General features: G+C 65.0%; 2 protein-coding genes across 2 annotated transcripts; one reads left to right on the top strand and one right to left on the bottom strand.

The window, feature by feature from the left end:
* Positions 1–3646, top strand: LGALS2 (galectin 2). Its single transcript, XM_002723541.5, has 4 exons — positions 1–141; positions 2506–2588; positions 3184–3343; positions 3462–3646. The coding sequence occupies exons 1-4, from the start codon at positions 136–138 to the stop codon at positions 3606–3608; spliced, it is 396 nt and encodes a 131-aa protein (XP_002723587.1). The 5' UTR covers positions 1–135; the 3' UTR covers positions 3609–3646.
* Positions 3647–4134: 488 nt separating this feature from the next.
* Positions 4135–10524, bottom strand: CDC42EP1 (CDC42 effector protein 1). The gene is made up of 3 exons (XM_051841135.2): positions 10370–10524; positions 6037–6678; positions 4135–5187 (listed from the first exon to the last, which is right to left on the bottom strand). The coding sequence occupies exons 2-3, from the start codon at positions 6497–6499 to the stop codon at positions 4613–4615; spliced, it is 1038 nt and encodes a 345-aa protein (XP_051697095.1). The 5' UTR covers positions 6500–6678; positions 10370–10524; the 3' UTR covers positions 4135–4612.
* Positions 10525–11710: the final 1186 nt, after the last annotated feature.

Here is an 11710-nt window from a genome sequence, read left to right as displayed (position 1 = left end):
GGGCCAAAGTTCTCATTTATGGCCTTGGAGGGTTAATGTGTAATAGCGCAGGATATAAGCTTGACTCAGACTGGTGGCCCTGGGCATAGGAGCTGCTGCCGGAGCCGTCGCCGCTGGTCGCCAGGAGCTGTCGCCATGTCGGTGAGGAGGCCAGCCCCCAGCCCACTTCCCCGCGTTTCTCTGTGTCTTTGCTGGGGCTGGGGGCCGGGGCCCTCAGGAGAACACATGGACACCGCCCTCGGTCCTCTTTCCCTGTGTGCGTGGCAAGGACGTTGGGGAGATGGCCCCGCGGCCCCTTGGCCCCGAGGTCTCTGCCCCCTCTGCCATCGTCCCGCCGTGGGAGCCTGGGCCTGTCTCTCTCTCTCTCTGGCTTTAGCTTTCTCATCAGCAATAAGAGTAATAACAGTACTAGCAATAATTAGCTGCGAACATCGACGTAGCATCTTTATAGACGCAGCGACTGAGGCTCAGAGTTAAACTGGCCGAGGTCACAATCTATAAATTGCAGGGCTCGAGCGAGGCTCTCTGAGTCCACTCCTGGCTCAGCCACAGCCTGGCTGCGTGGCCGTGGGGCGGTCACTGCCCTGTCTGAGCCCCGCCGCCCCCATGTAGAAGGCATCCTCTGTGGGTTGGAAGCTGTTTCATTCCCTGTGACCCAACACCTCAACGGGCCGTCGCTCGCCGTCCCCTAGCTCCGGGGGTCGCAGTTCAAGGTCCTGAGGCCCCTGAAGCAGAGTCCTTCCTGTCCCTTGCAGCTTCTGCCTGCAGCCAGGGCTTCCGGAGCTGTGTCTCTCGGTCTCTGCCTGTCTTCACGGCCCCTCTGTGTGTCTGTCTCTCGGTCTCTGTCTTCACGGCCCCTCTGTGTGTCTGTCTCTCGGTCTCTGTCTTCATGGCCCCTCTGTGTGTCTGTCTCTCGGTCTCTGTCTTCACGGCCCCTCTGTGTGTCTGTCTCTGACTGGTCAGGGGCCGCCCTCATCTTGGCTGCACCTGCAGAGGGGTTGCTTCTGGAAAGATCGCATTTGCACATGCCAGGGGGACATGATACTGGGGGACGCTGTGCAAGCCAGAGCAGGTGGGAGGCCGGGTGTGACCGGGGCTGCTGAGGATCCAGCATGGAGGGCCTCACCCCTGCTGGGGAAGGGCAATGCCTCACCCCTGCTCCCAGGAGGGGCAGCGTGGCCCTGGGGGCCTTCCCCACTTCTCTTTGCTCTGCTGGTACTGCCCCTCCCCCTCCCCCTCCCCTCTCCCTCCCTCTCTCTCCTTCTCTGAGACCACCTAATTCAAACCCCTCCTGTTACCGATGGAGGCACCAAGACCCAGAGAGGGGCAAGGCTGGCTCAGGTCACTCAGCCACTTAGGGCAGAGCCACCACGAGACACTGGTCCCTGGACTCCTCAGCTCTGCGGAGCAACCCTGGTCCCCACTCTGCCTCCTCGCCTCTCTCTCTCTCCTCTCTCTCTCTCCTCTCTCTCTCTCCCAGCCTTGCAGCCTGCTGAGTGTGGAAAGGATCCCTGGCCAGCACGCACACTTCCGCATCCGTGTGGGTCTGAATGCACACCCAATGCCACCTGTCTTGTGTTGGCATCTGGCTGTTAAGTGGAGCACAGCCTAGAGCATGCTCCCAGGCCTCACCTCCCAGGCCTGGGTAATGAGCTTCACCCCCCAGCCTGGGGAGCCTCTGTTAACGGCAGGGCAGATGGAGGAAGGTAAGGAATCCCGGGTGCTGGCCGGGCAGCCGAAGCACAGATGAGTGATGACAAGTGGCTGCCCCTGGCCTTGACGTTGGTCTGCACCGGGCGCTGGGCTTCAGCTTTGCAGCTGTGACCTTGACTCCTCCCTCAACCAACTGCCCTTGTAAAATGGGCCCATTTTACAGAAGGGGTGCTGTAGAGACACATCCAGACATGGGGCTTATGGCTGCAGCAGCCAGGGCTGAGCCAGGCCAAAGCCAGGAGCCAGGAGCTTTTTCTGGGTCTCCCACATGGGTGCAGGGGCCCAAGGACTTGGGCCATCTTCTGCTGCTTTCCCAGGTGCATTAGCAGGGAGCTGGATTGGAAGTGGAGCAACTGAGACTCGAACCGGCGCCCATACGGGATGCTGGTGCTGCAGGCTGGGGCTTTAACCCACTGTGCCATAGCGCCAGCCCCCAGATCTATTGGCTCTTAGTGTTGGATGGGCCAAGATCTGTGTCTCCTAGTCCGGATTCTGGGGTTTGAACACTTTGGGGAAGTGTGAGATGGGCAGGGACACCACTCCTCCCATTTCATAGCTGGGCAAAGCGAGGCTCCGGGAGCCGGGCCCTGTGCCTTCAGGTCCAGCTGTTCTTCCAGCTGGGCTGGGGTGAGGGGGCTGTGGGAGGCCTGGGTCCGAGCATCTGGTGCCTGCGCGTGGGCAGGGGAGGGGGTGCCTCTGGCCGTGCCCTTGCTCCCCCGGCAGTCAGGGGCTGGGTGCTGAGGGCTGATGGTCCTGCATGGATTCCAGTGGGCTGTTTCTCTGTTGCCACAGGAGAAGTTTGAGATCACAAACATGGACATGAGGGCGGGCACCTCCCTGAAGCTCAAGGGCAAGATTGATGACAACTGTGACGGGTGAGCAAGTGGGGGGATGTCCACCTCGGCGGGGGGACAGAACAAGGAGCCCCTCCCAAGAAGCCCTGCTGGCTCCCCTTCTATAGGCCCAGAGCTGATGCCCATTTACTTTGCTTCTTTGCCCCCCACCCGCCCCCGCCCCAGGGAACCTGGGCCGTGGCCTCTGGCTGGCAAAAATCAGAGGCAGCCACCAGGGGGCGCCAAGCAGCCTCGTTTGCATCCTGTTGGTCAGAACCGCAGGCGTCCAGCCAGTCACAGCTGGACAGGGCGATTTCAAGGGTGCTGGGGACAGCTTGCCCTACACTTTTGGCTGGGAAGGAGGCAGGCAGATGCACGGGGCGAGAGCCGAGAGAAGGGTGACTCCCTCAAGTTCACGGACGTGCAGGCACCCATGACCCAGAACCTGCTCCCAGGGACCTGACACCATGGGAGTGGGGGCTCCTGTTTATGGCCAAGGACAGCAATTTTGTCCTTCAAGACAGACACCCCCCATTCCTGGACTTCCACCACCGCCCCTGTGGCCACGCCCCCAGCTCGAAGGCACCAGCTCAATGCCCATCCCCCAGCGTGCGCCCACCATGTCCCTCTCCTGCAGTTTCGTGATTAACCTGGGCCAGGGGACAGACAAGCTGGGCCTCCACTTCAACCCCCGCTTCAAGGAATCCACCATTGTCTGCAACTCCCGGGACGGCAGCCAGTGGGGAAGAGAGCAACGGGAAAACCACCTGTGCTTCAGCCCGGGGTCAGAGGTCAAGGTGAGGTGCGGGGGGAGCGCCCAGCCCGCACACTGGCACCGTCTGGGCCGCCAGGCACCACCCCGGCCCCTTCCCGGGGCCCCTCCTGTCGCCCTGACCCCTCACCCTCCCTCCACAGCTCACGATGACCTTTGAGGGCGATAAGTTCAAGGTGAAGCTGCCGGACGGCCACGAGCTGACCTTTCCCAACAGGCTGGGCCACAGCCACCTGAGCTACCTGGGCGTGCAGGGTGGGTTCAGCATCTCCTCCTTCAAGTTCGAATGAGCCGGAATAAAAGACCCCAGCCAGGGTGCCTACCGCAAGCCTTCTTCCTGGTCGCGCCGGGGTCAGCAGCCCTCACCCCCCCACACACCTCCAGATCCTCCCCGGGAAGAACCCACCTTTACCTGGAACCCTGGGGAGTGCTCCCAGGTGTGAGGCGCGAGGCTGCCTCGCAGGGAGGCCATGGACCGGCACCCTGGCACCCCCCCACCAGCCGAGCCAGGCTCCCGTCTCCCTGGCCCCCATTATCAGGGGAGCAGATGCCAGGTGCCGGCGCTTCTGGGGCTGCTGACGCTGGCTCCAGGCACCTGGTGCTCCCGGAACTGCAGATAAGGCTCCCACCTGGGCCTCTTATCACAGGGCATTCCAGGCCGGTTACTCATTACCCCTGCCTGGGCCTCCCTCCCCTGGTTGGGGGCCTTCGCGGGGGGGGGGTCCCTAACATTCGCAGCTTCCCGGCAGAAAGGGACCTGCTACAGGTGGAGCCCACGCTGCCCTCCCAAGCCCCCAAATTCCTCGCAGGACACCGTTATCAAAACAGCTTTTTAATTAGGCCTCGGGGCGGCAGATCTGGGGTACACAGGAGGGGGTCCCCCCGTGAGGGCACACCTGGCCGTTCTCTGAGGCTTTGAGGACAAGGTGGGGAGGATGTTGGGGAGTGGCAGGGGCCCCGAGAGGCGTGGATGGCTCTGCGTGCTGCACGCCCCATCCCCACCGTAAGGGGGGACAGATCCCTCTGGCACAAGGGCCACACAGTGAGAGGGAGTGCAGGGGGCGGGCCTAAGGAAGTGTGCCCAGCCTGAGTGGCAGTGGGGGAGGCAGGTGAGCCGGGGACGGCCTGCTGGGGACCCCGGTCCCGGGGCGAGCGTGCTGTCCTCTGCCCCCTCCCACGTCCGGCCCACAGAGACGTGGAGCAGTGTGGGGGCGGCAGGGGCTCTCCCATCCCTGCAGGAGCCAGCCCTGGCCCAGGCCAGGGAGGGGGGCGTCCTGAGCCCCCGCCCCAGCGTTCACACCTTCACCTCATCATCCTCCTCGGCGCCAGCAAACCCGAAGGTGTCTGCCTGCACGGTGCTGGGCACGGGGGTCCTGCTGCCTGCCTCGGGGGGCGGCCACTCTTCGTCCAGGCTCTCCCAGGAGGCCCGGGCCTGGGGCAGCACCCCCACCAGCTCCCGCCGGGCATCCATCTCAGTGTAGGGGCAGCTGGGCCCCCAGCTGGTTCCCCAGTGCCTGCCCAGGGCTCCGGCTGTGGCGGCAGGTGCTCGGGGACCCTCGGCCACTGTGCCAGCCCTCGACTCAGCAGTCACACCATTGGGGCAGTGTCCATGGGCTGGGGGGCTTGGGGCAGGGGCTGGAGGGTTTGCAGCAGGGGCTGGGGTCTCAGCGGCGGGGGCTTCTGAGAGGCTCATGGCCCCCAGCAGCTCACTGAGGAGAGAAGGCCCAAGGTCAAGGCGGAAGGACAAGAGAGAGTCGGAGCGGCGGAGCTCGGGCTCGGCAGGGAAGGAACTGTCGCGGTCCCGGTCGCGATCGCGAGGCTTCTCCGTGCGAGGCAGGCGGGAGATGGTGCAGAAGCCGGAGTCCATGCCTAGCAGGGAACGAGGGAGCGGCATCAGAGAAGGGGTCCCCGGCCAGGGACTGCGCAGAGACTCAGGACCGACCCTGGCTGGCTGTGTGGCCTCAGGCAGGCCAATGCCCTCTCTGGCCTGCTTCTCCCTTGTTCTCAACACAGGCGAGAACCATGGCCTCTCCTGGCACCCTCTCGGCAACCCTGAGAACCGAGGATGGTCCTAACCCCCATTCCCACTTTGCACACGGCGGGTGAGGCTCAGCAGGAAGTCACAGCTTGTGCACGTGCAGCGAAGCCAGAGTCTGGGTTTGAGTGCACTAAGTCGGACTTGCAGGCCTGGTACCCCAGGGGACCAAGGTAGGGTTCTACACAGCCCCCTAGGGTGCAGCAGAGGGATGCCTCTTGTGAGGAGGTGGGGGCCAAAGCTGCAAGGCAGGAAACAACCACCAGATGGCAGCAGGGATCCATGGTTCCCAGGCCGAGGCCGGGCACCTGGTTTGCACTCAAGTCTGCGAAATTATGGGAAGTTTTGTTCACATAAGGACATCTCAAGTGTCCTGAGCACCTACTGTGTGCCAGTCTCTGACCCCAGTGTGTGTCGGTAATGACTCCACGGGGCTCTGCACACGGGTATGGCCTTGACCCTGGAAGCGCTGGAATCAGGCAGAGCCAGGACTCGAACCCAGTGCCCTGGCTCCCACGTGTCCAGGACATCACCTGGGGGTTGGCTGGCCCAGCCGAGGGCCCGGCGAGGTGGAGGCTGGCCCACATTGCACAGCAAGCGAGCACTGCGTGGGGAGGACAGTGGGCCCCTCCTCTTCACTCCCCACCCCACAAGCCCCTGGGGCAAGCGAGCCAGGCCCTCACCGTAAGCGGAGTGGCCGTCCGGGGAGCCGGTGGCGCTGCTGTCAAAGCTGAGCTTGCTCACCACCAGGCTGTCGTAGGCGGCCTGGTTGAGCTGCGGCAGTGATATGGCGTTCTTGATGATGGGCGAGACGGCGGGCGGAGCCGGCGAGGGTGCTGGCGGGGAGGCCATGCGCCGGGGCGGGGCCCTCACCCTCCGCACCTGCTGCAGCTTCTTGGCCAGGAAGCTGCGGGGCGAGCGGTGGGCGCTCCCGGAGCTGCCGCCGTGGTTGCTGAGGAAGGAGGTGTCGCCGAAGACGTCCCCGCCGCGGCCCACGTGCATGGTGTGGCGGAAGTCCCCGAGCGGCGGGCTGATCATGTCGGCCGTCAGCCGCCGCTTTCCCTGCGAGCCGGACACCCAGCCCACGGGCGAGAGCTTGCCCAGGCTCATGGCGGGGGCTCCACCGGCCCCCTGGGGGCCGGGCATCAGCTCGGGCTGCTCAGGAGCGCTGGGCCATGCCCGCCGGGACCGCGGCTCAGAGCCCACCCCTCGGCTCGGCTCTCCTGAGGTGCTGGCCCCGGAGGCTGAGGCTGGAGGGGGGCGTGGCTGTGTCTCCAGGCCCGGCTCAGAGAGAAGCCCACGAGGTGCCCCACAGGGGCAGAGACCTGGAGGGACAGAGAGGAGAGTGAGCCACGTGCGGTGACACCACAGTGGGGGCCACGCTGCTGCGGTCTGGGCAGAGAAAGTTCCAGAACCAAAGACGTACTGATGGCGTCTGAGACCAGGACTGTGGCTGCCTTTACACAGGAACTGACCAAAGCCACCCAACCGCCCCTTAAGATGTGAATCTGGGGGCTGGCGCTGTGGCACAGTGGGCTAAGGCTCTGCCTGCAGAGCTGGCATCGCACATGGGCACCGGTTCAAGTCCCGGCTGCTCCTCTTCCGATCCAGCTCTCTGCTGTGGCCTGGGAAAGCAGCAGAAGATGACCCAAGTCCTTGGGCCCCTGCACCCACATGGGAGACCAGGAAGAAGCTCCTAGCTTTGGCCTGGATCAGCTCCAGCCGTTGCGGCCATTTGGGGGCTTGAACCAGCGGATGGAAGCTCTCTCTGTCTCCCCTTCTCTCTATGTATCTCTGCCTTTCAAATAAATACATAAATCTTTAATGTAAAAAAAAACCAGTCATGATATCTGATAGCGGAAGTTCCCTTATCTTAAAAAAAAAAGTAAAATAAAAATAAGATGTGAATCTGCCAAAAGGGGCGGTGACCTCTCAAGGCCCGCCCACCTATGAGTGCGTCACCTGCAGCTGTCACTCAGCCCGTCCCAGAGGCGGCACCACATTAGAGGAGGGAAACTGAGGCACCGAGAGAAGCGACTCGGCCAAGGCTACACAGGGGGCGGGGTGAAGCTGAGCCCCAAACCTTGATGACGCCAGGAGGGAGGCGGGGCCTGGCCTGGGCCTCTGTACTGCTGTGCAAACCGCCAGCCAGAGGCTCCTCAGAGCGGCCCCCACCCCCGGCCTTCAAGGTGCTTCCTGGGAAGAGGACCCTGTGGTCAAATGTGGCTTTTTCCAGCTGCCTCCTGCGCACCTGGGTGTGCGTGTTCAAGGCTCTGAGAAGGCCTGCAGGAAGGACTTTATCACGGTTTGTCAACCAACGTAGGAACAAGTTTTGGGAAAAAGCTTGCTGGGGCCGAAAGCCGACCGTGCCCCCTCTCCCCCGCCCCGGCCTTCTCCCAGGGTCTCTTGGTTCTGCCCCTCGGTGCTTCCTAGGACGTCCTGGGCTGAGGGCGCCCTGGTGGCCACGGCCAGAGAGGGCAGAGCCCACTCTGGGTCACGTGGCGACAGCTGGTCGCAACTTGAACTCAGAGCCTGGGACACACCAAGGCCCCCAGCCAGCCTGGCTCATCCACGTGGCCAGGCCCGGATCCCCGCCAACTCCCTCACAGGGGAGCTCTGTGATAAGCTTTGAGCCAACAGGTCACCCTCCCGGCGAGCGAGCGGTGACCGCAGGCGGGGACGCTGTGTCCCGCTGGGTGACCCTGGGCAGGTCACTCACCTCCACCAGCCAGGGACAAGGACACCTACCCTGGAGCCTCAACCTTTTTTTTTTTTTCTTTAAGAAATTACTTCCACCTCTTGCAGCATAAAAATCTGCCCTTTGACTGTTATTTGAAATTCAAAATAGGTTAAGGAACAAGATAACAACAAAAGAGGCACCGGACAAAGCTTGCTTTGTCCCCCACTGCTGCTCGCCCGTCCCACCACCCGCTGGCTCCTCCCCCTGGGGGGCCTCTTGAATCATCCTCCCCCTGGCACCCCAGGCACCGCCGTGTCCTCGTGGAATGTGGCTGAGGTCACCAAGCGCTCTGCACTTGGCCAGCGGTGCCATGATGTCACCTCGCTCCCCAGCAGCCCTGCGGCCCATTCCAAGGTCACGTGGCAGGTACCTGGTGGGGGCTTGGCCCTGTGGCCACACCCACCTCACCCTCACCCCAACTCCAGGCTTCTCAAGGCAGCCCCTCCCCTCCCAGCAAAAGGGGCTCCAGCTCCACGCAACCCCCAAGCACGGCCTCCTCCCAGCCTCCCAGGTGCCTCTGGACACCTCCCAAGGGTCACCCCCACCGCCCCACCCAGCCGAGTGCAGCAGAGGCCCGGGCACCGCATCACAGATGGGTCCCCTCCAGGGCAGCCGTAAGGAGAGATGATGTTCTCAGCAAGCCCTTAGATCCTGGGGCAGGGCAGCTCTGGGTTCAAATCCTACACCTCATTGTGGAGACCCTTGGGGGTAGCTGACCACAAGGGCGCCGCTGGCCATCGGGGTGCCCCACCGGCACAGAAGGAAGCTGGGCTCTGGGGGTCCTAGGGAAGGGCTCTCCTACCCTCCCCAGCGCAGGAATTCTACCTGTGAATGGTCGCAGCACCCATTTTGCAGGTGAGAAAAACGAGGCTCAGAATGGAGCCTGATTTACCCTGGGTCACGCCTGGCGCGCCTGGGCGCCAACATCGACAGTAAATGCCCCAGGGCTGGGGTGGAGTCTGCGGGGGAGGGGGCACAGGTGGTGGAGGCGCAGGTGCCCAGCACCCGGAGGGCGGGAGCCTGTGTCTCTGCAGCTCAGTGCCTGCGTCGTGGCCAGCGCGGTCGCCACGCAGTCACCGTGTGCCCGGGTCCTTCCACTCACCCTGCAGGACAGTCAGGGGCTGGGCCAGGTATAAGGCCAGCAAGTGCAGGAGCCTGGCGGGGGGCGGCACCAGAGAGGCCAACAGGGGCCGCTGTGGAGGCCTAGGGACGATCTGAGCCCTGGGGAGGTGGTGGCCCCACAGCCCAGTTGTCACCCAGAGGTCACCGGCACGCGGCTGTGTCCTGAGCAGTGCCACGTCTCACCCCAGAGGCCACCGCTAGTGTGCACAAGGCTGCAGGCGCCCGGCGGGGTGACACCCTCCCCGCAGGACAGCAGGCCCCCCAAACCTGCTATGACCTCAGGGGGAGGGGGTTAACTCCTTTTCAAGCCCCTCTGAGCCAAGCCGCTTGGGGGGGGCAGGGCAGCTGCGGCCAGAGAGGGGGGCAGTCAGTTCTCCTGCCCCAAGGTGGAGGAAGAGGGAGCCCAGAGAGACCGGGGAGGCGCGAAGGGGGCCTGCGCCACCAACCACCCGAAGTCAGAGCTGGGTCTCGGGTCCCAGCGCCTCTCTGATCCTCAGCCTGCCCGTCCGGAAAATGGGCTTCCAACTTGGCGGGTCTCTCACAGTTGGGGCCAGGGCACAGCCGGCTGGGACCCGGCCAAGAGTGAGGTCCGGGAAAGACTTTCGCCCTAAACATTCGCTCTGGAGGACCGGAGGACCGGAGGACCAGGGAAGGCAGGGGGCGGAGGGGCGCTCCGCGGGGAAGGGGCCGGCCGGCTGTCGTGGCCGGAGGGGAACCGGCCGGAATGACCTCATCCGCGGCTCCAGCCTGGAATGCGGCGGCGGCTGGGGAGGGGGCAGGGTGCCTGGTCTACGCCGGCCCCCCCTCCACTTCCCGCTCCGGCGTCGGCCCGCACCGCGGGGCCCCACGTCCCGCCCGTCGCCCCCTCCGAGCCCCTACGCAGGAAGCAGCGCAGACGGCCTGGGCTCGGCGCCTCTGCCCGCAGGAGCGCTCCCCGCGCCGCCGCCGCCCGGGACTTTGCCAAACAGCCCGAAAACTCGGAGCGTGCCTGCCCGCGCCGCGACGCTCCGGGCCTTCCTGTTGGCACCGCGCGCTTCCCGCGGGCCCAGACCCTCCCCGGCCCGGCCCCCCGAGGTCGCCGAAGGGTGTGGAGTTCCCGGGGGTTGCCGCGGACCCCGACCCGCGTCGGCGCCCAGTGGGCCGTCGGCGATTACCTGGTCTCGGCGAGTCCCGGGGCGGGCGCACTCGTGGGCCGCGGTGGCTGCGCGTCCCGGCGCGCAGCCCGAGAGAGTCGCCGGGCCGGTCTGCACCGCCCTGGCCGCGGGCTCGGCGGGCTGGATCCGGGGGCGGGGGCGGGGTGTGGGCGCGCGGCCTCCCCGCCCTCCCTCCCGTCCCCTCCCCTCAGCCCGCGGGCGGGGCCGGCCCCCTCCCCGGCCCCGTCCCGGGCGCTGTCCACACCGCGAGAGCTGCAGGGGCGCGGCGGGGGGCGCTGGGCCAGGCTTCTGCCGGCCTGGGGCAGGGCGAGCAGGGAATGTGCGAGCTACCCTGGGGAGGCGAGCCGGGCGACAGGGCTGGGGGGGCTCCGCGCCAGTGCGTTCCCAACAGCTCCCCGCGCAGCCTCGGGGCCTTGGGCCTGGTCATCTCGCCCCGGGTCCCCTCCGAATGCTCCCCGCGAGACTTTGGGCACCGAGGAGGCGTGGTCCAGATCCTTGAAGGCCCGGGAGACCTGCGTGGACATGGAGTTTTGCAATGGAGGGCAGCCGGCCCCCTTGCGCCAGCCCGCCAATGCTTCCCACCCCCCTGCAGGCTCTGTGGGTGGCAGCGTGGCCAGACCTGGCCACACACGCTGCCCCCACCGCTCCCAGAGTGCTGCAGTGTGGGACTCGGGGTCATGGAGTCTGGAGCCTGGGGCCACTGCTCTATAGCTTCCGTGCCTCAATTTCCCCAACTTAACAGTGGGACAGTCACAGCAGGCATCGAGCATTCTCTGCCTCTGTCAGCACCCAGACGACTTGCAGAACAGGTAATGAGGCCACGCCTCACATGGCTTTGCCTAGGGCTCCTGGCCCCCAGTCCCCAGAGGGGACAAGGCCTCCCAGAGCCCTGTACCATCTTCAAAAAGGGGATGCAGATGGGTGACTCCTGCCTTGCGTGGCTGTGCCGGCCTCTGGTCTCCACGAGGGGTCACTGCCCAGAGAAGCCCCTACCAGCAGCCGGGGTGGGGGCTCCCACAGGTGACACCTGTGTTAAGTGCTAAAGGCAGCGGCGCGCACCCCTGGCAGGAGCCGGCACAGCACGGCCTTGGTGCCAAGGCTTCCGTTGGAGAGGGCAGGTGTGGTGGCAGGAAATTGTACGCGTGCTGCCCTGGCTGGGCCAGGGCTGTATTTACACACAGGTGAAGGAGACAAGGTCCCTACTGTCCCCAGAGGCCACGCCTCCTCATGCTGGCCACCGCGGGAGGGGCTGGTTTTCCCAGCTGGACAGGGAGGGAGACCGAGGCACATGGCATTCATTCCAGCTTCTGGGCGGGCGGTGCAGCAGGTCATTCTGGCTCT

Source organism: Oryctolagus cuniculus, chromosome 11 (assembly GCF_964237555.1).
Source record: "Oryctolagus cuniculus chromosome 11, mOryCun1.1, whole genome shotgun sequence".
Lineage (NCBI taxonomy): Eukaryota > Metazoa > Chordata > Mammalia > Lagomorpha > Leporidae > Oryctolagus > Oryctolagus cuniculus.
Note: the sequence above shows the minus strand (reverse complement) of the source record. Positions and strands in the feature narration are given on the sequence as shown.